Below are 27,752 nucleotides of genomic sequence, written 5' to 3' on the forward strand. Positions count from 1 at the left end.
CTGGAAAAGCCTCCACACACATGAACCTCCACATTCTTGAGAATTAAAAGCTGTTTAAAGTGCAGTAAATCAAACTGGGACACGGTAAGCACACTTGATCTCTTTTAAAGCTGTGCAGGTTGTTGGGATTTTTTGTTAGTGATGTGCCCAGTTTAGTGTTTCTGATTTGAAAAACAAACAGAGCAAATCCTCCAGGACACTCAGGGTTGCTGTGCTCTCTTCATCCCCAGGAAGGATCCTGCCCAACCAGGATCTCCATCAGGACCAGCACCTGCCAAGCCTCTCCAGCTGGGAAAAGCAGGAGAAATCCAATGGAAAAATGGAACCTGGGTGCCTCACCTGGGACTGGACACACAGCCAGGTTAGAAATCTTGTAATGAAAACATAAAGTGAACTAAAAAACAACAACCTGTTTCCATCCCATAAATTAATACCACCAGCTTCTTTTTCTTTTTTTCTTTTTTTTTCGTACTCATCTTGAGTGGGATTTGTAACATAAATAATTCAGTGATGTCCCCGTGTTTTTGTCAAAGTCACACAGGAGGGGGATCCCACTAATGTCACTTTTTAGCCATTTGGAAATGGGAAATCAGCTCTAAGTGGATTCCTCTGAGTGGAAAAAGATTGTCACTGCAGAATGATTCATCCCATTTAATCTCAATGTCTGATCTCTCTCCAGTGACTATAAAAGGAACCCAGATGACCAGATTAGCATATATCCAAATTTTGCACATTTTTCTGCTAACTCAGCCTTTCCCAATCAGGTCCTGTACTCATAAATGCCCTGTGCTATTTTTACAAGGAAAAGCTCATTATTTGGCACAGGGATCCCCAGGGCACTCCTCAGCTCCAGTGGGACAGAGCCTGGGCCCTGCCCTTTGCAAAGGCTGCCAGGTAAAACTTGCAGCAATTCCATGGTTTCTCTACACTCCCTGCTTTGACTGAAAGGTTCTGGGCTGATTCTTACAGGAATTACTTTTTAAATTGCCTTAAATCAATAAATATTGCATGGATGAGCAGAAGGTACATGAGAAATGGTTAAAATAGCAGCAGTGATTATTCATTAAAATGACATTGTTATTGTGTTGCTCACCTTTGTAAAACAGGCAGAAGATCCAGGCAGGTTTTCCTGTGCAGCCTGGGCTGCTGACCCCTCTCATTTCTGGGTTCATTTGTCAGCTCAGTGTCCATGCAGGGTCACAGTGAGAAATGAACTGAGCACTGCAGGCTCTGGGCAGGGACACCCCCAGACCTCTCCCCCCTCCTCCTCCTCCTCCTCCTCCTCCTCCCTCCTTTCATTCTTCAGCCCTGTCCCTGGCACTGCAGCTCTGGGCACCAGAGGCTGCTTTAACTCAGGGCTCAGATCAGCTCAGGTGTGCTCTAAACAAAGAAACACCTGGAAAATCCCAAATAAACCCATGGGCACCTAAAACCCCATGGTGGAGCTTTGGGATGGTGAAAAAGGACCAGGTGGGAAGGGGGAGGGTGGTGTAGTCAGGAGACAGAAGAGAGACAAGACATCTTAATTCACCATGGAACATTTTTATACTAATTATTGAAATGCACCCAGAGACAGCTTGTAGTAGTAAAATGACTTTATGTTCTGATATGTAAAATAAAATGTCCATGCTATGTAACAAACATTTAAAAATTCCATACCACCTGTATCTAATGTGGTTTCTAATAAAGATTTATCTGTAGTATATATGGTTTTTTTTGTCTAACCAATTCTTAGTTTTTACATCAAAGGTGTGTAATAAAAAAAATTTAAATAGATGTCTTTCCAAAAAAAAAAAAAAACCCTTTGCAACATTCATTTTTATTAAGTATTTCATTCATTAAAAGCAAAGCTGAATTGGACACGTGGCCTGCATTTGTGATATATATAATTTTATATATATATATATATAAAATATATATGTATATAAATAGCTATTCAGCATGCAAAAATTGTAGTGATTTCCAAAATCTGGTTACAAAATCCCCAGCAGCCACAGAGGAATTCTGCTGAGTGGCTGCAGGGGACTGTCCTGGTTGAATTGTGACCTCGGGGCTGTCACAGCCCCCATTCCATGGGGCTCCTCTTGGGGTGAATTCACCACAGCACAGAAGCACCTCCCCACTTCCAAACCTGCATTTCAGCTTTCTGCCTTTGCCTGTTTGGGAAGCAATGAAATAAATCCCCTCTGTGCAATGACTAAAGGTGGAACATTGAGCTGTTCAGTGTCACCTCAGTGTCACCTGCGGCACAGCCCGGGGCTCAGGACGGACACTGCGTGGGACAGGGGCTTTGTGGGGGAATTCTGTCCCAGAGGATTCCTCTGCTGCCCCAGCAGTGTCAGCCTCCTGCCAGAGCCACCGAGGTGGGAAAGAACCTCTGAGATGATCAAATCCAGCTGGTGATGGAACCACAGGGACACAGAGGGCACAGCCAGGAGTGACCCTGGGCCTTCCATGAACGCACTGCTCACAGATTTTACCTGCTCTACAAATATCTGTACACTGTAAAGCCTGACGGGGCACGGGAGCTCTTCCCTCCTCACCCCATCACTAGGAAAATATTCCTCTAGGCCTCCTTCAGGCTGAAGACAATTCTGAGTTAGCTGCAAAAGAAAAGAACATAGCACAAAAGGCACGTTTCAGCTGAATACGAAAGAAATCAAGGACCAGCAAATACAGAAAATGGTTCTGGAAAGTATTAGCGACTTTTAAGCTTAAACTTCATAAATATATTGCAATAAGCAAATGTGATTCAATCAAAGGATGGGAGTCTGAAGACACTGGGTCTGTTCCTAACGCTGCAATTATTTAATTAATTTGCTGTTTGGCCTCGGACTTAACTCTTCACTTCTTCGCTTCCCCCAGCCACGCCCGGTGTCGGTGTGGGGGCAAAGGAGACATTTGTGCATCGGTGCCTGCTCGGGCCCGGCCCCGCCGCTCCCGCACTGCCAGGGAACAAATCCCTTGGGAATGTGGATTCCTTTGGAATCTCCAGGGACCCAAAGGGCTAAAGAGGCGCTGCCGCGGCAGTCCTTGAGCTACGCGACCGATCGAGCGGGTTTTTCCTCGGAGCTTTGGGAGCTGTGGCTTCGTGAGCCAAGGACCGTAAAAGTGGAGCTCGTATTTTTCCCAAATAGCCAAAATTTGCTCACGGATGTTTAACATTACAAGCAAAAGAACATGACTAGCTACGTCACTCGTTAGTCATGAGGATGGTTTCTACTGCATGAAGACACGAGAATGAATTTATTTGGGAGTCACTGAGAGCCTGATGAATCCAGCCCGCTGAGACAGGAGACGGAACTCTGTGCGTGCCTGAAGATACGAGCTCTTCACGCACACAAATCCCTCTGGAAATGCACATGTGTCTCAGCGAAGTGCAAGTTACCCACAGGTATCGACACTGCCTGCACTGTCCCGGAGCAGAAGGGCGGCCGTGGCCTCGGGGGTCACCCGTCGGTCCAGTTCTCCACAGCGCCCATCCCTGAATGGTACTGCAGCGACGACTCCCGGGACAGCGAGAAGCCCTGCGAGTACAGGAACTCGTTGGCCGCGTTCAGGTGCGGGGACGGCGCTTTCCGCTCGCACACGGCCGGGTGTCCCCGCTCCCTGGGGAAGGCGGCGGCGGGGCCGCGCTCCCGGCCCGGGGCCGGGCCCAGCTGGTTGTAGACGCTGAAGGGGCCGTTCCCCGGCGGCTGCGAGGCCTGGCCCGCCATGGCCGGCGGCAGCCGCGGCATCATGGGCGCGGCGGGGAAGTGCGGCGGGAAGGGCTGGTAGGGCACGGTGTCCATGGTCTGCACGCTGTAGCCGCTGTAAGGTGCGACTGAAGTCCACATGTTGCAGCTCAGCGGCGGCGGCGGCGGCGGCAAATCGTCGACGGCCGAGACGGCGGCGATGTCGGCGCCGGAGCCAGAGTACATGCAGGCCTCCCTGGGGGCCACCTCGCCGCAGTAGGACGGGCTCAGCATCTGCTGCTCGTAGGGCGGCGGCGAGCGGAAATAGTGATCGTCCCCCACCGAGGACGAGGCGTCCAGGTAGGAGCGTTTGCAGGGCAGGTCCAGGTGCCGAGCGCTTTCTGCAAGAGAAATTCATTCACACTGAGAAATTCACGGCTCTGCCGGCCGGGGAGCGCCCTCGGAGGCCGCGGTTATTGCACTACAGCGGTGCCCTCTCTCAGCTTAATCCAGTTAAAGCATCTTACTTTGGGAAAACAATGTTCAACATCAAAACGACATTGTGCTGCAAATGTCAGGCTAATCCTCCCCGGCCTCAAAGCGCTGCGGTGACATTTGTCAGCTTAAGTGAGGGACTCTTCTCACATCAGGGATTACTCCACGTTCATCCAGATAAGGAGGGCCCGACACTCCTGCACGGTTCCTCCTGACAAACTCAAGAAGTCTCTTAAAGGGTCTTATCACAGCCTGCCTTCCTGTCACTGCAGAAATGACTCTACATTGCCCAGATATTCACGTCAAAAGCTGCAGAAATATTTCCAGATAAAGGAGCCCTTTCCCAGTGAGCAGCCCTCGCTCAGCTCTGCACAGCCCCTCTCCTCCTGTGAGGACCACGGCCCTGCTCCCCAGCAGCTTTCTGTTATTTATTAGAAATATTCCCTGGGTGAATTAGTGAATTCATCTGCACATTAAACATCTGCTAAAATTACACATTTGCCTCGCAGCCCTCATTACTGGTGCTGTTAGATTCTTCATTTAGCTATGATCAGAGGATTCTCCCAGCTTAAATAAATTAGCAAGCAGTGAGACATGCAAATAGAAGGATTTTTTTCTTCTGTGCAAAATTTTTCCATTTAACTTAAAACATGCCATGATCTCATCTGATGCTGGACTAAAAGGAAGAGAATGCAGTCACAGCTCAGTTAAATTTGAGAATTAGTGGATGAGAGAAAAGGGCTGCTCATACCAAGCTCCCACAGTCCCACTGCTCTGCAGACACTGAGGGGATTGCTCATGGCTTTGCCTTGGAAAGTGTAGAATTTTGGTAATGCTAATGGCCTCCTGCAAACAATTCTTCATTCAGCTGATCCGAACAGTGGATAATTTCCACTGAAGCTCTGTGCCATTTGAATTACACATTCTAATTAATTGTTTCAGCTCTGTCTCAGAGTCTGAATTTACCTTCTATGGGACAAACCCACTAAAAATTGCTCCAAACAGCAGCTCTTGCCCCCTGACCTCCAAAACACTCCAGTCACAGCAGTATTGTTGAAGATCAAGGCCCAAGAGACCAATCCAAACCAAACTCATCGTCTCAGGTTTATTTTCTGTGATATTTTTCTAGCTGTGAACTCAAGTTTTTTAGTTACCTCTTCTTTTTAGACAATGGTAGAAGAGCCCTGAATCTCTCTGTGCTGTGAAGGTGTTGAGTGGCAGATCTTGAGTATCTGAAGCTGCAAACTGCATGTGAGCACCATTCTCATACTGATAATGCTGCAGGCTCTGGTGATTCCCATGGAGTGGGTTCACATCTGGCTTTGCTGACAGCTGGCCATGGCTGGACACCAACCTCTGCCTCATGATGCTTTTGGAAATTACCGGATATTCTTTGCTGGAAGAGGTGAGAAAAATTAAGGCTGGTTAGGCAGAGATCAGCATCATCAGAATTTCATCAGCAGAGTGAGGAAATCTTGGTTTGGCTCCCCCAGAGCATCTCCAGGCAGTGACTTCACCCCCTTTGCTTCAGACGATGAACTCATGGCATGCGCTGGGTGTGGGCAGGGCTGACAGCACAGAGTGTGTCAGGAGGGGCTTCTGAGGGATATCAGTGCCACTCAGGCACCAGCACACACTCTGGCACTTGGAGCTGCTTCCCCAAGAGCTGCAGGTGTGAGGAGGAAGAGGAGGAAGGAGGGAGGTACCTCTGGAGCCGAGCCACGCGCAGGTCGCTGTCGTCGCTGCCCCGGAAGCCCTTGGCAAAGGGGTTGTTCTCAATTTTCAGCTGGGTTATCTTGGAAAGAACAAAACCAAGAATGAAGTGTTTGAAAGCAAATCAGAGCAAAAGTGCAGCAGCAGCAGGGCTGAGCTGGTGGGTCTGTGAAATGCAGGGTCTGGGTCTTATTCTAGGCCCTGTGTTCTTCTGGACTCCTGATAGGGAGAATTTATTTGTCTGATTTAAAAAGTTTTCTGTGTTTCCATGTTAGAGAGCCCTGCTTGTCATGGTGTGGCTCTCCCTAATTCCCATAACAATTTTACACACCATTTAGGTACATACTTTCCACCATTCAGGCATTTGAACTCTGTGAAAATCACAACTCAAACACTGTTTTATTCCTCTCCCTTCTCTGCATCCCATTTGAGTGCTGAGGAGAGCAGCCAGCTCTGCTTTGGGATGGTTTTGCAGAGTGTTGCTGTTATTACAAATGCAATTTTAGCAATGTTGAAAAATATCCCTTACCAAAAAACTCCTGAGAGCGCAGCTGGCCGCTATCAGTGCTGGAGGGGAAGGTGGTGACATGTGAATTTAAGCAGCCTCCAGGGCTCAAACCCTTCCAGGGAAGCTCAAGCAGCTGATGAACCACAAGAAGAGTAGGACCCTTCCAAAGCCACAGCCTGACAGCAGGTTTGTACATCTTAATTTCATTTTGTTATTTAGTGATCGTGGTTTTCCTCTGACGTGAGCAGGATCAGGGCTTCAGTCCCTCCTTGTCACCTTCCCCTGCCTCATCCAGCCCAGGAGGGGAATTGGGTGAGCACACACCTTCCTCACTGACCTGTGCCCAGGGGGAACCTCTATCCTCAACTTCACAATTTTTTTCTTTAGGGATACAATTATTTACAGCCACACTTCTTGCTAGCAGGAGATTTCTGAGCTAAATATAGCTCAGCAGTTTGTTTCTTCTAAAAGAAACCCAGACCAGGTTTTTAATTGTTGATGCTTAAGAGAATAAATAAAACCATTCAGGTATTGCTCTGAGGCTGAGATTTTCTGCAGACCACACTGAGGTCCTGGGTGCTGTCACCTTCTGCAGGTCCCTGTGTCCCTGCTCAGGGCAGTGTCCATCCCCCCAGCCTGCAGACCCTTGAGGCTCCTCACAGGATCTTCACTAAGGAATTTGGGCCCATCTGGGACATTTTCCCTAAATCTGGGGCTGCCCCCCAGCAGAGCTGGACAGCAGTGACAGTGCAAGTGTGGAGTTTATGGAGCACTCTGGGAGCTTTAGGGATGAAAGGCACCATTGACAGCAGACATTTTAATTATGTATTAAATATAAGCTCTTTTGAGTCTTTTTGGTTAACCATGTTTGGGCAATTGGTCATTTTACATCAACAGCTACAACTTCTCTGCCTTCAGTGTCCTAATGGGCACTTTCCCCCAGCCTGCCTGACCATACCACATCCATGCTGCTGCTCTCTTTACTGGCTCACTAATTGCAACATTTCTGCAAGGACTCTGTGCTTGCAGCATCAAAGGGCACACAGGCATCCTGCTTGGGAGGAAAAGCTCTGGTCAGGTTATTGGGGAGGAAGAATTTCACACTTGTTCCTGTTCCTGCAGCATTTTCCTATGAATGTGTAGGGAAGGAACTGGTGCAGTTACACATGGCAGATTTCACTCTCAGGGTGACAGGAGGGCTCTGGCAGTGCTGCCTCACTCTGCACCTTTGGTTATGAATCTTGCTGCCCTTTAAAAATTCCAATTAAATTATTAATTATTCCTCATACAGCAGCTGGACTTTACCATTAGGAAAATGCCCTGGAGCAGGAGCTTGTGCAAAGGCAGAGCAGTAGCAGGGTAAAATCTGCAGCCTTTCCATGCCCTGCTGAGGTGACACAAGGAGGTGACAATTTACTGTGCCACTGCTGTCACTCCTGCTGGGATCCAGCCCACTGCACAGGTAACACCACCCTCACAGCACACAGGTGCCCCTGACACCCACCAGAGCACACAACTGCCCCTTTGTACCCCAAATTCCGCCTCCCCAGCCCCCCCTGCCCCCACGTGCAAACCACAGAGGCAGCTCCGAGTTCCGTTTTTATGGTTACATTCCTCATCTGTCTCACTAAACACACATTCTGTAATTACTGCTCACTGCAGATTTATGGGCAAGCTTTGCTGGTCATTATTCCATGTGCTTTGCTGTTTGAGTGACATCTCAGCTCTGGGAGCACAGCGAGTCAGGGGAGCCAAAATATCATTACCAGCCAAAATATTGTAACCAGCCAAAATATCATTACCAGCCAAAATTTTGTAACCAGCCAAAATATCATTACCAGCCAAAATACTGTAAGCAGCATCATCCCTGCTCCTCCAGAGCTGCTCCCTGGCTCATGCCCCCTGCTTAAAGCCAGCATGGAAACTTGTCCTTTAAACCAGCAGAACAGGAAGATCCTCTCACAGGTTCCTGAAATAAAGCATTGTAGCCCCAAAAGCTGCCAGCCTACCTTGTGGTTCTGGTAGGAGGTGACAGAGATGAAGGAGGTCTCAGGGAAGACGTGGGTGCAGAACGCCGTGTTCTTGGAGCCAAAGGCGTTGTTCTCGTCTGCCTTCACAATGTGCAGCCGGGGCTGGTATTTGTGCATTGAATTGAGGATGATCTGCAAAGCAATTGATGCCCAAGTGAGGGATCATTCAAAAAAGAAAAGAGTCAAGCCGTGGCTGTTGGACACTTTGCGGCAGAGCTCAGCTTTAGCTTCGCTTGTGAGTTAGGAAGGAAAATTTACATTCTAGAAATGCACATGGACCAAGGCACAAAAGGTATCTGCAGCTCTGGCAAGCAGAGCTGAACTTAAAGCTTTCCTGGTAAACCCTCATTTTCCATTGCTATTGGATAAAATCAGTCTGGGTGGAAAAAATGTCAGAAGTTTTTTTTTCCCCAGCTCATGCCGAAGCCGTACAATATATAATTCACCAGCAGCCCTGCCTGTAAAGATTCCTAATAAATGCTTTACTGAGCTGAAAAATACACAGTTTAGCAGGGAAAAAATAACAACACAGAAACCACAGGGGGAAAAAAGCTAGAAAGCTATTTTTCTTTATCTGATGGAAGGAAAAAAAAAAACAAACAAAACCCAAAAAACTACAAAGCAGCAGATTGGTTTTTCCTGCTGTTTGTGGGTGGCTGGTCCAGGCACCTCTCCCCTCCTCAGTCTTGGCCAGTGGAAGGCAGGACCAGCACCAGCCAAGGGATTTTTGTGGAGGATGCCAGGGGGGCTGGGGAAGGGCTGAGGTCCAGCAGGGATCACAGCCTGGCTCCACTAAAGGGTTTTTTTGGTGGAGCTTTTTGGGCTGGGAGAGGCTGTCCAGGCTCATCCCATTGCAGCACTGAGATTCCACAAAGCAGGGATGTGCCCAGACACTGCAGAATAAAATGGCTTCAAGAAATGGAATTTCTTTTTAGAAGTGGGATGGTTTTGAGAAAAGCCTTTATTCCTTTTACTGGGCAGAGAAGAAATACTGCTGCCTTGTTTTCTCAGCACAATCCATTCCAATCTCCCCCTTCCGCTCCCAAATTGAGCCTGGCTGCTCCTGGGGGACAGGGACTCCAGGCTGGCTGTCACCCCTGGGGTGCCCAAAGCCTGGGACAGGGCCAAGGAGGGGACACTGGGATGGGTGGGGTGGTGGATGGATGGATGGATGGATGGATGATGGATGGATGGATGGATGATGGATGGATGGATGGATGGATGGATGGATGGATGGATGGATGGGTGGATGGATGGATGGATGGATGGATGGATGGATGACGGATGGATGGATGGATGGATGGATGGATGATGGATGGATGGATGATGGATGGATGGATGGAGGATGGATGACGGATGGATGGATGGATGGATGGATGGATGGAGGATGGATGGATGGATGGAGGATGGATGGATGGATGGATGATGGATGGATGGATGGATGGATGGATGGATGGATGGAGGATGGATGACGGATGGATGGATGGATGGATGGAGGATGGATGGATGGATGGATGGATGGATGGATGGAGGATGGATGATGGATGGATGGATGGATGGGTGGATGGATGGATGGATGGATGGAGGATGGATGGATGGATGATGGATGGATGGATGGATGGATGGATGGATGTGCACACAGCAGCATCAGCTCACACTGATTATGGTTTTGGCCAGTTTTAAATGAGAATTACCAAGAAGCAGAAGGATTTTGCCCTGTGATTGCTCTGTGTGTTCAGAAACCCTTTCTCCTCCATGAGTGCCATGGCCAGGAGAGCCCAGAGCAGCAGCCCCAGGTGCTCCAGGCAGGATGGGAGGCAGTGCATGGAGCTTGTGCTCTCCAAACCCCTCATCTGCTGCAGGTCCCCCTGCCCACAGTAGCTGCTGCATTATGCACCACTTAAATGCAATTTTTACTGTTGACGTTTTCCAGACAACCCTCCCTGCTCCCCAAGAGACAGAATGAGGAATTTTTGGCATTTTATCAGCTTTGCATCAAGCCTCTGAAGCACTTTGTGGCTGTTGATGTGCAGGGTGGAGATCTGAGAGGGTCGGCTCAGGTTTTGGGCTGGAGCCGTTTCTCTGCTTTCATGTATCAGCCACTCATAAAATACTGTAACACCCAAGGGACAGGACTTTCATTAAAAAGGGACATTTCAATTTTCAGTAATTAAGAGCTGAGGCATGCTGATAAATAATGGCTGTGTGGAGCAAAAGCTGGGGATTGCTGAGCTCTCTCTGTGTCTGTCCCACACTGCCCAGCACGGGTGGCTTCTCCCAGAGCCAGAGAAACTCAGCTTCAGGATGGAGAAAACAACTTTAAACTGAGCTTTCCAAAGGGAAAATTAGGAGCCCAAGTTTTGATACACCCTGCATGAATAGCCTGTGTTCCCCCTCCAAAGGATCCACTGGGCTATAATGACCCCTTTAAAAAGATAAATGCATTTTTAATAACATCTTCAAAGCCAAGGAGTCCAGACAATTTCCAAAATGAACAAATTAAGTTCTTGGAGCCTGACAGAAGAACTCAGGAAAGGATTTCTGACAGATGCTCAATGCTTCAGTTGTGGCTGCAGATCTGCCTGGAGTTTCATCATGAAAAAAGCCCTAAATGGCCAAATTTTGCCCACTACATTTACAAGTTTGGGCATTACAGTCCCTTGCACAAAAAGTGAATATTTGCTCACCTGTCTCAGTGTAATTCCCGTTGGAATTTGAGTGTGTGGCTCCCCACCAGCTGCAGAGGGGATTTCACATCTTTTTGGGGTCAGCAACCATTCTCTGCATAAAACCAGCATTTTACTTAAAAACTCCTGCACAAAGGTTGTGTCTGCACAAAAATCCTCCTCACCTGTGCTTGGTGTAATCCCTGTGCATTCAAAATCCTCACAAACCACCCCAAAAACAACATTTAGCTACAAAACACCGAGTCTGTGCAAAGTGAAATGCCAACAATTCAGGCTAAATAGTTTTCAAGGCTGCTTTGGAAAGCTAAAAATACACAAAACAAATGTAAATTCCACTCCAGTGACGAGCATCAGTGGAAAGATTGTCTTCAAGAATTGTGTCAAAAATGAGAAGTATTTTAAATGATGGGACAGAGCACTGAGCAGTGATGTAGGAGCCCTTGGCCTCAGAGGTGATGCTAAAACAGTAACTTTGTATTTTCCTGCACTTCCCTTGTTCCTGGGGAGATGAATTCAGTGTCAGACACTGTCACACGTATTTTTAAATTGTTTTTGTACAAAAAGTAGGTACTTGGGCAGGGACCCAGTGGTGGGGACCCTCCTGGGCTGCACCAGGTGAGACCCAAAGAGCTCCTGGATATTTTGGGAAATGTTTTGCCCCTCTTGGCTGCCCCTGGAACTGCAGAGGAGCCAGAGCATCCCCAGGGTGGTGTCACTGCCTCCCCTCATGTCACAGGTGCTGAGCAGACTGTGACACAGCCCAACCCCAAAGTCCAGTGTGAGCTTACACAAACATCCTCCTAATTTTTATTTTTATTTTCACCCCCCTGTCTCCCTCCTTTGTGCTGCTCACAACTTGCAGCTGGAACTTCAGCTGTTACAGAACTCAACTTCTTCATTTTTTTGGCATTCCCCAGTCAGCAAGAAATGTTAAAAGAAATGGTGTCATTTGCTCCTTTAGTTTAATTTTACTTAGGAAAACAAACTCCTCTAACTTCTAATCTCTCACACTGCTGAGTAATGTCAGCTCCAGGGCCTGAATGTGCAGGATGGGACCCAAAGGCCACGAGCTGAGCTGGGGAAATGGTGCCACATTCCTTGTCACAAGGCAAACTCGCCTTGCAATCACCAGTAAAATGTATTTACTTTCATATGAAATTTGGGGAGTTGATTTAAGAGCTCCCTGTTTCACCAAGGTATCAGATGTCAGATGATGCAGGGGTTGCTATGGCAACTCCCCTTTTTATATTGAATAGCAAATGGCCACGAAAAAGCCACATAATTTTATGGTTGCTCCCGGGGGATCACATAACTAATATAAAATCTTGCATTTTAATATATTTTCTGCTTCTTTCTTCCTTCCCTCTATTCTTTCAAAGTGAAAAAGCCTTTGAGTGAGGCTGGCCCTGGTCCCACATTGGGACTCTGAGCTGGAGTGTGACAGCCCAGCACAAAAACCTGACAATCCAGTTTTCTGCATGGAAAAAATGGTGTTTTAATCAAGGGGGCTCTGCAGAATCATCTCAATGAATATTTAGAGCATTTGGTGCTACAAACCATCCCAGACTGAAGGGGTTTTTAGGAATGAATGGGTTGGAGATGCTCCATCAGCTCTGGAGCTGACCCAGCTGTGCTGCCCAGGATGTGTCCAGGGCATTTGGGATCACAGATCCCCTTTTTCCCTACACCCACCCTGGGACACCTCACCCCAAAGGCAGCATGAAAATCACACCAACATTTACAGTGGGAAAGACCCCTGAGCTCACCCAGTTCAAGCAAATAAAACTCTCTGTGCCCACAGGCTCTCCAGCAGCCACAACAGGAGCTGAGATATTCCCTGAATCCCATCCTGCAGATTTTCCCTTCCAGGGGAGGATTCCCCCTCTCTGCCCAAGGCACGCACAGCCCAGTCCCAGCCCCAGCCCGGGCTGCTCCTGCAGGGCTGCAGGGGAGCCTCCCAATCCACACTGCCCTGGCAATCTGCACAGAGGGAATCAAAGCAGGGCTGGAAAATCCTGGGAAAAGGTTCAACATGAGCTCAGACAAAAGCTCCTTAGGAGATGGCCAAAGCTGGGCTTTCTGGGTTTGTTCTCCCTCGGTTCCTTTCATCTCCCATCAGCTGGAATCCATCAGGACACAGCTGTGGGGTGATCCCAGCTCCACTGTGGGTTTGGGCAGAGCCCAGGTGTGGCACCCTGGGACACCCCAGGTGAGACCCCCGCTGTCACCTCCTGCCCTGCCTTCCCCAGGCTGCCTCCCACTCCAAACCTGAGCATTTCAGGGTCTGATTCCAGTCCAACTTCACCAAAATCTGCTGCATTGGACTCACACAAACCAGCAATGTAGCAACAAAAAGATTTAACAGACAGAAGTAAATCTTCTTTTCAACCACCAAGCCCACTGGCCACTTCTTCCCCAGGACTGAAATGGAAACCCTGGATCCATCCCTGCCTGTGGAACACACACCATTCCCAGGGGACACAGCTCTGCTCCTTTTTTTTCCCCAGCAAACAATGTAAAACTTCACTTTGTAATTTATTTGGGCACCACTATTGCTCTGATTTCCTAAAATGGATGGGTACCCAAAAAAAAAAAAAAAAAAAAAAGAAAAAGGAAAAGAAAATAATCTTTTCATGGATATTCTTTCAGAAGAAGGCTTAGTGATGCTCTGAAAAAATTGCCTGCAAATTTAGGGGTGGACAAAAGGGTTTTTCCAAGGTTTAAATGGACTGGGAAAAAAATTGGTTTGGTATTGGGAAACATTACCTATAGATATAGATATAGATATAGATATAGATATAGATATCTATATATCTAGATATAGATATAGATATATAGATATAGATATATAGATATATATTCTTATATATATTCTTATATCTATAAATATAACTAAAATATAAATATAAATGTAAATACATTCTTTATATCTAAGAAATAATATAGATTATTTATACATATTTTTATATATGTATATACATACATACATACATACATATATATGTAAATAATATATAAAATATAAATGATATTATATTTATATAAAACCCCAAATGTTATACATAAAAATACAGGAAATTTTTAGCTGAAAATTGCTCTGAGCAGGACAAGAGGGGTGTCCTGTGTCCTTTTCCACAGGCAGGATTTCCCCCATTCCTCCCTCCCTCCCTCCCTCCCTCCGGTGCTCCCAGTGCCCGGGGTGGGGAAGCTGCTTCCAAGGCAGCACAGAAACCTCCCACCAGCACCCGAGAGGAAACTGCTTGGCCACAAGTCATAAAGCAAACAAATAAAAAAAAATTATGAATCAAAATTAGGGTTTTGCAAGATTAGTAGGACGTGGAGCTAATTAAAAGTGCCTGAGTGCGTCTGACGGGCACAGGCAGAAAAAGGCTGATTTAATTAACAGAAAAATGAAAAGGAAACCCCAGGACTAGGGGAAAAATTAAGGCTTTCAGTGATAATCAAATAAAACCAAGTGTGCAAATATTAAATCTGAAGAGAAATAACAAACTCGTCAGCATTAATGAGTGAAGCCAGTAAACAGCAGATTTTGGTCAGGAAAAACAGGAATATCACTTAAATGCTGTCATGAGTGACAGGCCATCTAGAATATCTTGTAGCTTTAAACCTCACTTGGTTACATCCCAGGAACTAAAATAAAAGCTTTATTTTAAAAGCAGATAAAGTAATTATGGCAATTAAAAGGCAGCACCAGTGATGGAGTCATTCCCATTTTTCACCTGGAGAACACTGCCAGGTGTTTCCCAGGCAGCAGGCACTGGGAATGGGGAAGGGATGTGCCACCCTTGCTGGCACTTCCAAGATTATTCTCGCCTCTGCAAATGCCCTGTTACTCCCATGGCATCACAGAGCAAAGCACCAGCCCTGCCAGAATCCCTTGTGCCCAGGATCACTCACCAGCCCCACGTAAATCAGAGGCTCTATCAGGCTGATTATCTCTGCATGTAATGCTTTGAAAATACATAAATTCAGATTTCACTCTAAGCATAGGTGGCTTACAGTGCTTTCTTTGGGATCAGACAGACCTCAGTGTAGCTAAACATTACAGTGGCTGCTGATTTCTTAATCCATTTCCAACATGAAGGTTCCTCAGTTGTTAAGCCTGGTGTGAAAGAAGCCTTTCATGGATGAAAAATCCCCCCGGAGCAGAATATACAGCCCACGTTCTCAGGCTGTGCTGTGTGAGCTGGGCACAGCCTTACCTGCCACAAAACCTGCTCAGCCACAGGGGTTTGAGGCAGATTACAGAGCTCTGAGTTTGTTCTGATATAAAACCTGCTCAGTTTTAGGTGCCTGCATTGACAAATGCCTCCCATGCCTCTGACTGCAATAATTGACCACAACAGATAACGGGCCAGGCAAGCAGGAGTGGGGATTGTGAGGCTGCAGGGAAGGGCTGGTGCAGAGAGTGAGGCTTTCCCACATCCCCAGCATGGCAAATAATCTCCAGCCTAATTCCATGGATTGCAGCAAAGGCTTCACTCCACAATTTATTAATTAAGATGTTTATCTTATTTACTTTAAGCCTCAGATGTGCCTCCAGTTATAATCTCCAGGGGCTGCTCATCCCTGATATTAAGCAGCTATTTCAGTGCACAGTCAGGGCATGGATGGATAAATGGGTTCATTTATTGATAAATCATGTGAAATCTCTGCTGCCCGTCTTTCAGGTGAGATCCCTGGCTCAGAGGAGCTGCACCCCATGCAGAGATGGGGACACTGCAGTGGCCCAGGGTGCCAGGGTGGGTGACCCAGCCCAGCTCTGCCCAGGCAGCCGCCCACACACCCAAAAATGCCCCAGCCAAGGCTGCAGAAATCCTCACTCCACGTGGTTTTGAGGTTTGGAGGAAATCAAAGACAAAAGGAAAGGCAGGCAGGCTGTGCTGGCGCACGGGAAGGCAAACAAACCCTGTGGCTTTTCTGACTTGTTTTTTTAGGGAGCTTTAAGAAAGTGTTTGCAGTCACTGGGAACAAATTCCTAGAAATGAGAAGCTGTTATTATTCCTAACGTAATGCCTTCGTGGGACAGGCCCTGCAGAGCAGAACTGCTCTCAGCCTGAGCTGGTGGAGCCTTGCCCCTCTCCTGCTGCAGAGCCCAGCTCCCCTCCATGGGCACCACAAAAAGGGAAGCACCACATCTCCAAAGCAGAGGATTAATTAATAAGCCTAATGAGGAGCTGGCTGAGGATGGGTTCAGTCCCATTTAGCCAGGCAGGTTGTCAGTGCCTGAACAGAGCAGCAAACACTTTAAAATAGATTATTTCAGGTATTTTCCCATTAATGTGAGAGGGAAGGTGCTGGGCTGTGGTTCATGGCCCAAGGCACTGAGCAGGGCTCAGCTGGAGCCACAGCATGGTGGATATCACCCCAAAACCCAAACCACTGTCTCACTAGGGAAAAGACAAGCAGGCTGTTCATTGGAAAGGAGAAGGGGGTTAAAACCTTCCCTGTTGAAATGCAGCGCTAAAATCTCAGTTAAAAAATGACAAAGTCAGGAAAAGCAAACGTTTAAAGTTGCAAAACCAACACGGCACATCCTGTTTGTTTTACAGCCACATGGCACATCCTGCATGTTTTATGGTTTACATTTTACAGCATAAACAGTCGTATATTAAGCTGCAGAGTTAACCAAGAGGAAAACACTGAGTGAAAAAACGCCACGTGCAAAGCCAGCACCTCGGGATGGCTGTGGCAGCCAAACGGTGGCAGGGGTGGCTCTGTGTCACTGTCACTGAGAGAGCCCTGGCACAGGGGTATTTGTGTCACTGTCACTGAGAGAGCCCTGACATAGGGGTGGCTCTGTGTCACTGTCACTGAGAGAGCCATGGCACAGGGGTATTTGTGTCACTGTCACTGAGAGAGCCCTGACATAGGGGTGGCTCTGTGGCACTCTCACTGACAGAACCCTGCCACAGTTGTTTCATTTCATTTCCGTGGTGCCTCCCCCCTAGAGGGGAGCAGGGATGGGCTGTGATTAATGACAGCAGCATTAAAGGTGCCGGGGAGCCTTTGAAGCTCACACATGTCTCATGGGGTCAGTAGGGTGGGGAGGGGGTCAGGGCCCAGCACGGGGCTGGGTTATCACCGAGTCCCTGCCAGGGCCCGGCTTTTGGAGGCTCAAAATCTGCAAAAAATCACAAACACTGGCAAAAATTCTGGATTTTAGCAGTGTTTTAAGCTGGTGGGGTCCTCCTGCCTCTGGAGTCAGGAGATGCAGCTGATTTAGCCAGAAGCACAATTTCTGGGCAGCTTTGGGAGGCATTGGGGCACTGACTCCAAGTGAAAAGCTGCTCTTTAGAGGCTCAATGCACAATCATTTTAAGCAAGACAGATACATCCCTTCCCACTCTGCACCCTTCCCACAGCCTCCCTTCCCTCCAAACTGCTTAAAACACCATCAGGTTAAAACCCACATTTGATGACACAGATTAGATTCTCTTACCTTTGGTACAAGGAGGAGCTGATGGCACTAAACCTAGAAGGATTTTAAGCTCTCTCTTCCCTTCCTCTCACCAAGGACGGTTTATTTTTACATGACTTCCAGCTCAAATTGTGCAAACCAGACAGGTCTGAGTTTTTATACGCAGTATCTGAGCATTCACTCTCCTGACAGGCTGCCAGAGCCCTTGCTCTGAGTTATTAAATGCACTGGGGCAGATAACTGTGTGCTCCCCACCTCTCCCCAATACACATGAATCAAGATTTTCCAAATAAAATACTTGATCTTTTTTAGGGCTGCCAAAGCCAGTTGGAAAATCAGGAGTTTATGCAACCAGCTTCTGTGAGCTGCATGTACCACGTGCCAGGCTGAAAATCCCACAGCACTGCCTGGAAAGATCCCGGGCAGGAAAGAAAACCTCAGTGGGATCCAGCAGGACACAACTGAGCCAGTCATGGCTGCGTTTCCAAGAGCAGGGGAAGCACACAGACCCCCTCCCTTTGCTTTAAACACTCCCCCAAAGCACAAAATAATGTTATTCCTTATTATTAAATTAATGATTATTAAATTAATGATTATTGTTGTATCCCACCCGGCATCCCAGACACAAACCCAGCATTTTGAGCCCACCTCCACCCAGAGCCCTTGCAGCATGTCTCTCTTACGTGTCCAAAGGGGTCCAGGTGGTTGTTGGTGAGTTTGAGCTTCTGGAAGGACACCAGCTGCCTCATCCAGTGGGCTCCCGTGGCCGGGGAGTCGGGGTGCACGTACAGCCTGCCCGGCATGGCCGGCTCGGCCTTCCCAGCCACCATCCTGGCAACAGAGGGGACACGTGGCATCACCCTGGCACCTGCAACAGCTTTTGGTCCTTGGGCTCATCCCAGCAACCCTCCTGCCCGCCCTGGGGGGATGCACTGGGACAGGGGGACTCAGGGAGGCTCCTGCTTTGGGATCCCTGTTTCAGCATCACAGGCTGGCAGAGTGACCCCATCCCTGCTCCCAGGTGGGATTTCCTGGGGGCAGTGTCCTCACATGGGCATTGTGGAGACTCTTTTCAAAGAAGAAAACTAGTCTGGGTTTTTAGAAGACTTCAAAGAGCCTTCTGCAAAGGGAGATGGCAGAAAATACCTGTGGGCAGGAGTGGAACTGGTGTGGCTGCACCTTCACAGCCAGGCAGGGCTCCCACAGCCTGTCCCAGTGGGAAGGGGCTGCTCCCCACTCTGGCCCAGCTCCCCTTGCCCCACAGCACCACCAGCTCTCTCATGGACACAAGGCCCAGCCATGAGACATCATTCAATGGCAACGCCCTCGTTACTCCACATTGTTCTCCTCTTATAAAACCCCAATAAAAGCAATATTACCAAAAACAACAGAAACTTTCCAGCAGCAATAAAAGGAAAAGGGGAAACAGCTCTAGGGCTGGCAAAAACTAAATTAAACAGAGTTAAGGACTATCCATCATCTCGTGTTTAATGTCTGAAACACACAAAGTGGCCACCGTGGTGCAGAGACCCTCAGTCCACTCCTCTTACCCAGCGGCATTCCGGGACAAAAGCTCACGGAAAAGGGATTTTTTTTTTTAAACTGGAGCAGCCCTAATGCGCAAGTAAATAATTTCTGCTTTCTGGGATGTCACTGGGCTCGTTCCCTGTGAAATTTTCCATTGCTTTTCAGCAGGCAGCAGCCAGGGGAAGGGTTTGGGGAAACCACAGCAAATAGTGGCAGTGAGGGAGGCTGCCGGGCATTTTGTGGGGGGAAATCAAAAGAGAAAACAACACGTTTCCTTTGTCAGAGAGCAAAAATCCCAGCTGCCTCTCGGGTAAGTAAGTCTGCTGGGAAAGGCGCAGGGAAAGGAAGAATAACAGAAGAGAATCAGGGCTCTGAGTGAACCACCCCATATTTCGCTTTATAGCTGCTCTCCTAAAAGCAAAATATTACTATGGAAGAAAGGAATTTAAAACTTTTCTCGAGTCACACAAAGACCTAATTTTGAGGGCCAAAATGGACCATTAGGTCATCCTGTCCAGCCTCTGGTACAAGGCAGGCTATGGCTTTACCCTCCTACACTGCACACGGCCAGATAACCCGTGCTTGGCCTAAACCATCTTCTCCAAGAAAACTCCCCAGCCTAGAACACTTTGGGATGGACAAGTCACCACCCCAGCAGCACTTTTTTCCAGCAGTAAACCACCCAGCCTGTTAATAATATTTCATTTTATATTTGTCTGGTTTAAACTTCCAGCCCTGGCTCTCGTGTCCATCACTGTTCCACCAAACAGAGCTCTGGGATGCTGGCAGCCCTCCTGTGGGAAGGTGTTTCTGTTGGTTTCTAAGTTTGCACAACAAATGGTTGATCCAATTGTAAATTTCTATGGGAAAGCAGGCAAACAGAAGTGTTGTCTTACCATTTGTTGTCACAGAATTTGTAGCGGTGGTCGTCGGCCGGGACGATGTCGATCAACAAAATGTATTTGGTCTTGGGGTTCATTCCAGTCACTTTGACCTTGTAACTGGGGAACATCCTCCTTAGGGAAAGCAGAGGGTCACCACGTTAGTGAGGGGTGGAAGAACTGGAAGTGATGGAAACTTGGAGCAGCAGCCCAAAAAGCAGATCCACCATCAGAGGGATTCATGCAAGGACATTGTTGGTTCTTGTTCATACGTGAATTAAACTCTCTCTTTCCAGAGCGTGTGCCAGTGCAAAAGTGGGCACAAATTTTGATAAGGGTTTAGGGAGGGGGGCTGTGGGCCAGTGCCAGTAAAATGAGGATGCAGAGAGAGATACAGGGGGGTCAACACATCCCTCTTTGTGGGAGGCCTGGACAAGGAGCCCTCACTTCTACAGGAGGTTCTGCCTGGCTTATGGCAGCACCAAAATTGCAGATTTCTTGCTGCTGTGGAAGTGTTTGAAAAGTCTGGAGACATGACTGCATTTCAGAGGAAACAGAGCACAGGCTTTGTCATCCAAATGACCCCAATATCCACCAGGTCCCACCACTCCTCCTGTGCTCCCTCCAACAAACAGAACTGAGGATCACCAAAGCCTGGGGGAGACAAAGGGTTAAACCCTGAGGTGGTGCAGACAGGCTCCTCTGGCATTCCCAGATTTCCCCAATTCACAGCACACCCCTTAAACCTTGCTGGAGCCTGGAGCATGGCAGAGCTTTCACCAAAACGTGCCTGTCCCACTGGCTCCAGCAACCAACACCAAACTAGAGCATCCCATCACAGATAACACTGACGTGCCTTACAGTTCTAAAGACTCTTTGTCTTTTACTTTTTTATAAAGCTCTTGCTGTGAAAACAGCAGATTCCATCCCAGTCCAGCCCTGCCATCCAAAGGAAAGGGCCCTAATGGATACTGACACTGCCATGGGCTTCCCAATCCCCTGAGGCCGCATCAGCAGCCAGGATTTGCAGGATTAGGCACTTCACATCCTCAGAATAACTGTTTTCTTGGCTCCATCTTCCCCACCTCCTCCTCATCCAGTAAAAACACCCGAGTCAATAGAGCAAACTGGCTCACCACAGCCTCCAGCCAGGACACAAAGTTCTCCTTCCACAGGGGATGGAGGATGAGAATTGCCACATCCCGGCCTCGTTGGAATTGCGTGAATTAAGATGGGCTCAAATCCTGATGTCATTTCTCCATCAGACATCAAGGCCACTCTGTCCCCCACTTTATCCCTCTTTTCCTGAGCTGGTCCAAGTCTGCAGCACCATTTTGTCGCTGCTTGGGGAGAAGGCAACAAAATGGGCCCTGTTCAAAATCCTTTCAATTGACTCTTTTAACCGCCCTGCATAAATTCCAGATGTTTACCATGTAATTAGCCTGGACTAAAAAGGGGTGGTTTAGCAATGTCCTTCTTTGATTTTCATTCATAAACTCCGCACTCCTCTTAACCTTGTCCTCCTACAGGTAAGCACCTGGGTAAATACAGTAGGACATTTCAATTTGTGAATACACAGCCCAATTCACACATCGAAAAAAATTGTATAAGGAATCCAATCTGAATGCCAAGATTTTTTTTAATTAGGCTTTAAAATGGCATTTTAAAATGAAACAAAAAAGAAAAAAAAGAAAATTTAAAAAAGAGGATAAAATTATTTAAAAACTTAAATGAAAGGAACACAATTTGACAGTATCATACCTGCACTGGGGATTTTTATAACATTGAGCTTCTGAATTTCTTTTTCCCTCAATCATTTCATTTACTGTAGAACATCCAAGCTGCTAAAGTAGCTGAACTGATATATTGTAAATGTTAAGTGCTTTTTTAATGGCATTTAAAATTAAGCTTCAGCATATGGAGTTCATATAGCATGGACATGCCTGAGTTTATAATGTTCTTTAGTATAGCCCTCTAAAATAAATACAAAGAGCCAAAGTACTACTATAATATATACAGCTGAAATTCTTTAAGGATAACAAATGGGGACTCACATCTGATTGAAGGTGTTGCTTAACTTGCAAACCACTCACTATCTCGCAGTGGTAGCATTGTGCTCAGCAGTCCACAGACCCAGCTACAACCAAGTTTGCCAACTCTCCACATTCTTTTCCAGGAAAACATGGGTAGATTTTAGTAATTTGGCTGTGCATGGACATTTCATCATTATTATTAGCTGCTGCATTTTGGCTTTAAAGAAAAAATATGCAACTAATGTGCTGTCCAGGGACTTGTCAGTTTAATTTTCTTAATGAAAACATATTTCTCAACCCCTTGGCAGAGGCTCATTTAGTAAATATCTCTGCAATATGATACAAACATGGGTTGTGCATCTCTGATGGGAAGGCATGACAAACCCGAGAGCTGGGGCCAAGGAAATGCAGTCATAGAGATTGAATTAAAATGAAAAAAAGAAAGCAAGAGACAGCACCTAACATCATGTCCTGGCCCTTATTAAAAGTCCCATTTGAAAGAAGGGAGCAGAACCCCCCGGTGGAGCTGCACCAGCCCTGCCCGGCAGCGAGGCCGTGCTACAGTGGCTCTATAGAGCTCCCTGGCAGGCCTGGGAAGGGGCCAGAAACCTGCCTGCTTCCCCAGATTTACTGCAGGTCAATGGAGCTACTCAGAGGCACGAGGAGCTGCAGCGCAGCAGCAGCTTTGCCCACGCAGCCCCTCCGGCAGGCCGGGGCAGGCAGGGCCCGGCGGATGGGCGGCTCCCGGGGATGCTCCGCTCGCCCAGCTCCCGCACAATGGGCTGTTTCATCATCCCTTGCTCGGGGACCGGCAGAGGCACAAGAAGCACCCAGTGCTGCAATAAAACTTGCCAAAGTCTTGCCAAGCTCTGGGAAAGCTCAGCCTGGCTTTGGTGGGAGGTCTGAAGCAAGAGCCGGGCAGATCTCTGTTTTGTCCACCCTCCTTCCCACACGGCTCCAAACCGGGGCAGAGCATTGCTGAGCAGAAACTGGGGACACAAACTGGGAACTTGGGGCTTCTGGGGAGTGTGTGCAAGCAGGTGACACCTGATCCTCAGGGCACCCCCTGTGCCAAGGGCAGCTGCTGCCCTGCCTGGGCAAACGGGACTCAGTGAGGTTCGGTGACGGGCACAAGTGCAGCACAGCAACACTCAAGTCTAGTGAAGTTTGAGCCACCAGCACTCAGGAGATTCATTGCAGCAATTCCTGGACCCATCACCTTTTGTTCAGACCCAAAACCTGTTTGGACACAGTGTCCATGGGCTGCAGCAAATGCCCTCAATGTGCCAATGACAACACCATCCCTGGAGTGGGGATGTCCAGCACTGGACCCATTTCCTTCCAATTTATATTCCTATTTTTGAAATCCACACCGGGTGTGTGTCCAGCCCAGCACACGCCTCAGGTGGAGGCAGCAGGGCCACTCAGGGAGCAGGGCCCAGCAGCAGCCCCACAGCTGCCCTGCCCACCCAGGGACCAGCCACGAGCCCTGGAGCACCCAGGGATGCACAAGGGACTCAGCACAAGCAGCCAAGCACCGGCCCCAACAGCCTTCTCTGCAAAACACCAAAATTGACAGGACTCCAGTTTTAGGCACATTCAAACCCATTTCTCCCTCCTTCCAGCTCCAGCCAGAGCAGAAGGGACCATCAAGGCTCCTCAGCCCTATCCTGAGGGTTTCATGTGCCCCTCAAAGCTCTCTGCTGGGTTTAGTGCTCTGAGAGGCACATTCCTGTCCCACCCCTGCACTGGGACAAAGGGACAAAGTGTGCTGTGCCATGGCAGCAGCTCTCACTGCCCTTCACAAGGCAACACTTAAATCAGATTTTATGTTCACAAAAGAAAGGCACCTTCAAAGAAAGCAATCATGGGGGAAAAGCCACAGTGCCTCCTGTGTGAGCAGGACACCCCCTGTGGCATTAAAACCCCACAGTCAGTGGGTGATGCCCAGGGGAGGGCAGAGGGGCTGAGCCTGGCACTGGGACCGTGGGCAGTGGGGGCAGGGTTGGCATCACCAGAGCTTGGCACCACACTGCCACAGCCCCAGCTAAACCCTTCCCTGCAGATGAAATGTAGCAAAAACAGTAAAAGCCAGGAAAATAAACAAGCAGCACAATTCCACAGGCCTCCCAAGCTTCAAAGATGATGTGCTAGTGAATTATTTGTTCTGATAATGAAGCAGTCACTGCTTAGCTAAGTTTATGCTAGGCACATTTTATCTCTACATGATATTCACAAATTGTTTTAAAATGAACTGTTAGAATAAGCATCTCTTGTTTATTTATTTATACTATTACTATCCAATCCCCTTAACTGTGGAGCAGTTGCTGACATGGAGCCAAAGCTTCTATTATTGTTCAAACAAAGTTTAATTGATGTGTAATTGGCTGGTTGGGTTTGGAAGTGAGAGATAAGAGAAAAGCTTTGCTTTTCTTTGGGGCAGCAGTTCCCAGCCTCTCAGGCTCTCCAGCCTTGGCCTCTCTGTGGGCATCTCACGTGTGTCTCAATGCCCAGATGAGCAGGTCTGGTTGATCCTGGAGGGACGGGTGGCTGAAAGTTTCCCATGTCCAGCAAAATCTTATTTTTTGGGCTGGGGATGGCAAACCAGAAGAGTGGAATCAGAGCTGAGTGAAGAGCTCAGACACTCATCTGAACAATGACTGTGCCACACTGCACATCAGCAACAAACCCTCACTGCCCTCCTGCTCAGCAGGATGGAATCTGATCTCCACTTAGATGCCAACACCATTCCTGATGTCCCTGTGGATGCATTGGCTGGGAGGGGATGCCCCTGACCAGCACAGGGCAAGCAGGGAATTCAAACAATATTTCCATAGAGAAAACTGCATGGAACCAGGACACCTGAGCAAGCCATGCCCTCACCAAAGGCTGCCAGTGCTCTCTGAAGCCCATGGATTTATGAGGATTGGTACTCACTGCACGTCCCTGAGGTGTGAGTGGTCCTTCAGATACCACTGAGTGCTTGCTTCTGTCCTTTCAAGGGAGTAAAAACATCCCCAAGCACATCAGCAGCTCAGCAGCTGAAATTCTACTTTTTAAGACAATAAGAATATTTCAAAAGACAGACAGAGATTTTATATTAATATTAGTATAAAATATTAATATTTCAAAAGACAGACAGAGATTTTACAATCCTTGCTTTTGGGATGGTCAAGTAAAGCAATGACTGGAGTTTTGGAACTCTGGTGCTGTGCTGCCTGTGATGTTGTTTTCTGATCCTCAGGTTGTGAAAGGATCAGAGGACAACTGCTCACTCAACATCTTGGCTAACAAACAATGTCATGGCTGAGCAAGCACCTCCTCAGAACCTGCTGGGCGTGCTGAGATGCCTCCAGCAATGCTTCCAGAACACCAAGGCAGGTGAACACCTGTACCCCTGATAACAACAAATGTGGCCCCAAATACTTCCTGAGACTTGGCCATGGCTGCTTGAGGATGTTCTCCTTGTATTCATTGTTAGAAGGGAAAAGAATGGTGTGCAGAGCCTCCAAGAACTATGTCTCCATTCTGATGACCTTCCTTCATTTTTTTCCAATTTCCCTTCTTTCGACAAGTATTCCTTCCACTGACTTAACGCGTCTTTAAAAAGAATATTCTCCAGGGCAGATTAAAACAAATTTGGGGATGTCAGCTGTTTCTTTTAGCCTTTTAAATGGCATTTCCTTTTTGATAGATTCTTGCTTTCAGAAAATACTTTAAAGAGATCAAAGAGTTTTTCACCAGGGTCCCATTTTCCCAGTGTATCCTAAGCCTCAGTCCCTTATTTCTCTTATCACCCACGCCACTCCGTTATGACGCTCTGTATACAAAGTAAGAGCAGTTAACTTTGAAGTGCTGGATTAGCCCATGCCAGATCCTTGCCTCAGAATAACAAACAATACAGGTTCAACAGGAGTTCTCATCAGTAGTTCATTTTTCAGCCCCAAATTCACTGTCACTAACACAAGCAACATTGAACTCTCAGTCTATGGGCAGATAGCAGAGATTTATCTGGTGGCAGGACCATGACCTAGTGATGAGAAGGTCAGACAGTTAAGGGATTTTTATATTTTGGAATGGCGAGGTTGTATTTTTTCCTTCTGGCTAGCACATCTCATTTTTAAATAAAACATTGTTTCTCACATACTTGAGAACTTGGTGAGCTGGATGGCTGCTTTCATGCTCTAGAAACATTTCCTTTCTTTGCCCCATGGTGACTCCAGCCACAGGCAGGCTCCTGGCCATGGGCTGCTCCTCTGGGCTTTCATTTTGCTGCAGCTCAAGTTGAGCAGAGAAGGTCCCAACGTGCAGGAGAATGGGGGAGGTGGTGCCAGCAGCACCAGCAGCACAGCACAAAGGCACCTCAGAGAGAACCTGGTCACCAACAGCATTTCAGGGCAGGTTTGCTCCTCTCCAGCCCAGCTGCCTGGCCATGGGCTGAGGCAGGAGCTGAGGCAGCCTGGGCACTGCTGGAGCCACAGCCCCGGTGTCCAGGAGCCTCTGGGGCAGCAGCAGAGCCCCAGCAATGGTTGGGGACCTTCCCCAGCTGATCTGGGCTTGACCAAAGCCTCCCCTCACTGTGCCACAGCTCCAGCACAAGGACAAGCAGGGAAGGCTTTGGGAACACCCTGAACTGTGAGCATCCCATGTCTTTAAACAGCAGGGATGAAGAGAGAAATGGATCAGGAACCAGACTCCCATCCCTGCCCTCTCGGCATGCACAAGCTCTCTCTCCCTTGCCAAAGCTGTCTGACAGCTTCAGCAGCACAGCCAAGAGCCATTGGAGTTCACTCCTGCTTTTTCTCTAAAAGCAGGAGTTTGCCTGAACAGGATAATTCCAGGATCCCAAATTTAGGAGCAAGCAGATCAAACATTCCTCAAATATCTATTTTATTTCTATGTTTTATATTGACGGTTCACATTCCTTCGTTGATCTCGGATATTAAGGTTTGCTTTTGAATCAAAAAACATCAGTAGAAATTCTTGTAACTGCCTCAAAAGATTCTGGACAAATATTTCCCTTTAATTGTAATGAGAACTGGGCATCCATATGCCCTACAGAGCCATGGAAAATTTAACTTTTAAAGGATTATTCACACAGGAAAGCTGCACCAGCTTAGCCAAAGCATTTATACTTCTTCAGACCTTGATGTCCTAAAAACTAGTTTTATTTTGGTTTACTAAAGTTGATTGGGAACAGATTTTTTTAAAAAAAACTGAAATAAGCCACTTTTAAAATGAAACTTGAACATCTAAAGGGGATTTGGGTCTTTTCCGCACATGCAAGATGCTTTATCGATTCTATTTTTTTATTTGCAGCATTTTCCTAAAAATGCTTCTTAAACCTGCTACCATAGAGGCCAAAGCTGGCTTTGTACCTGTGCACACCCTGCACTCCAGCCAAAACTCAAATTCAGTATCTGGAGCCTCCTGTTTCGCCTCAGGGGCAGTTCTGCTGCCACAGAGAAATGACACATTATTTTCTCTTCAGGAGCTGCTCACAAAAATTTGACCAGACACCCTATGAACTGGCATTTTTTACTGATGAAACAAAAGCTTTATCAAATTGTTTATCCTTGGCAATACCTGGATAGAAATCACAATGCTGCAAAGACTGGCACCTTGGGAAAAAACCCTAGGGAACAACTCAATAAATAATCTACCAGAAAGAAGAAATCCTGAGCCAGGAAAGCTGTGGAAGCAAAGATTAACTTCCAGCAGAAATAAAGCCTGAAAGATGAGATTTCACAAAGAATGGTTTG

The 27,752-nt window shown here is 47.5% G+C and overlaps 1 protein-coding gene across 1 annotated transcript in view; it reads right to left on the reverse strand.

Annotated features, from left to right (window-relative positions):
- Positions 1-3,449: 3,449 nt before the first annotated feature.
- Positions 3,450-27,752, reverse strand: part of TBX4 (T-box transcription factor 4) — a 29,335-nt gene continuing 5,032 nt past the window's right edge. Inside the window, exons 3-8 of the mRNA XM_054287371.1 lie at positions 19,973-20,092; positions 18,233-18,380; positions 8,400-8,552; positions 5,876-5,964; positions 5,324-5,565; positions 3,450-4,075 (exon numbers count right to left, since the gene is read on the reverse strand). Coding sequence (XP_054143346.1) covers positions 3,450-4,075; positions 5,324-5,565; positions 5,876-5,964; positions 8,400-8,552; positions 18,233-18,380; positions 19,973-20,092 — 1,378 coding nt within the window. The remainder of the gene's footprint in view (positions 4,076-5,323; positions 5,566-5,875; positions 5,965-8,399; positions 8,553-18,232; positions 18,381-19,972; positions 20,093-27,752) is intronic.

This window comes from Melozone crissalis, unplaced genomic scaffold, assembly GCF_028551555.1.
Source record: "Melozone crissalis strain CALT ecotype California unplaced genomic scaffold, PUWL_Pcris_2 ptg000057l_1, whole genome shotgun sequence".
Taxonomy (NCBI): domain Eukaryota; kingdom Metazoa; phylum Chordata; class Aves; order Passeriformes; family Passerellidae; genus Melozone; species Melozone crissalis.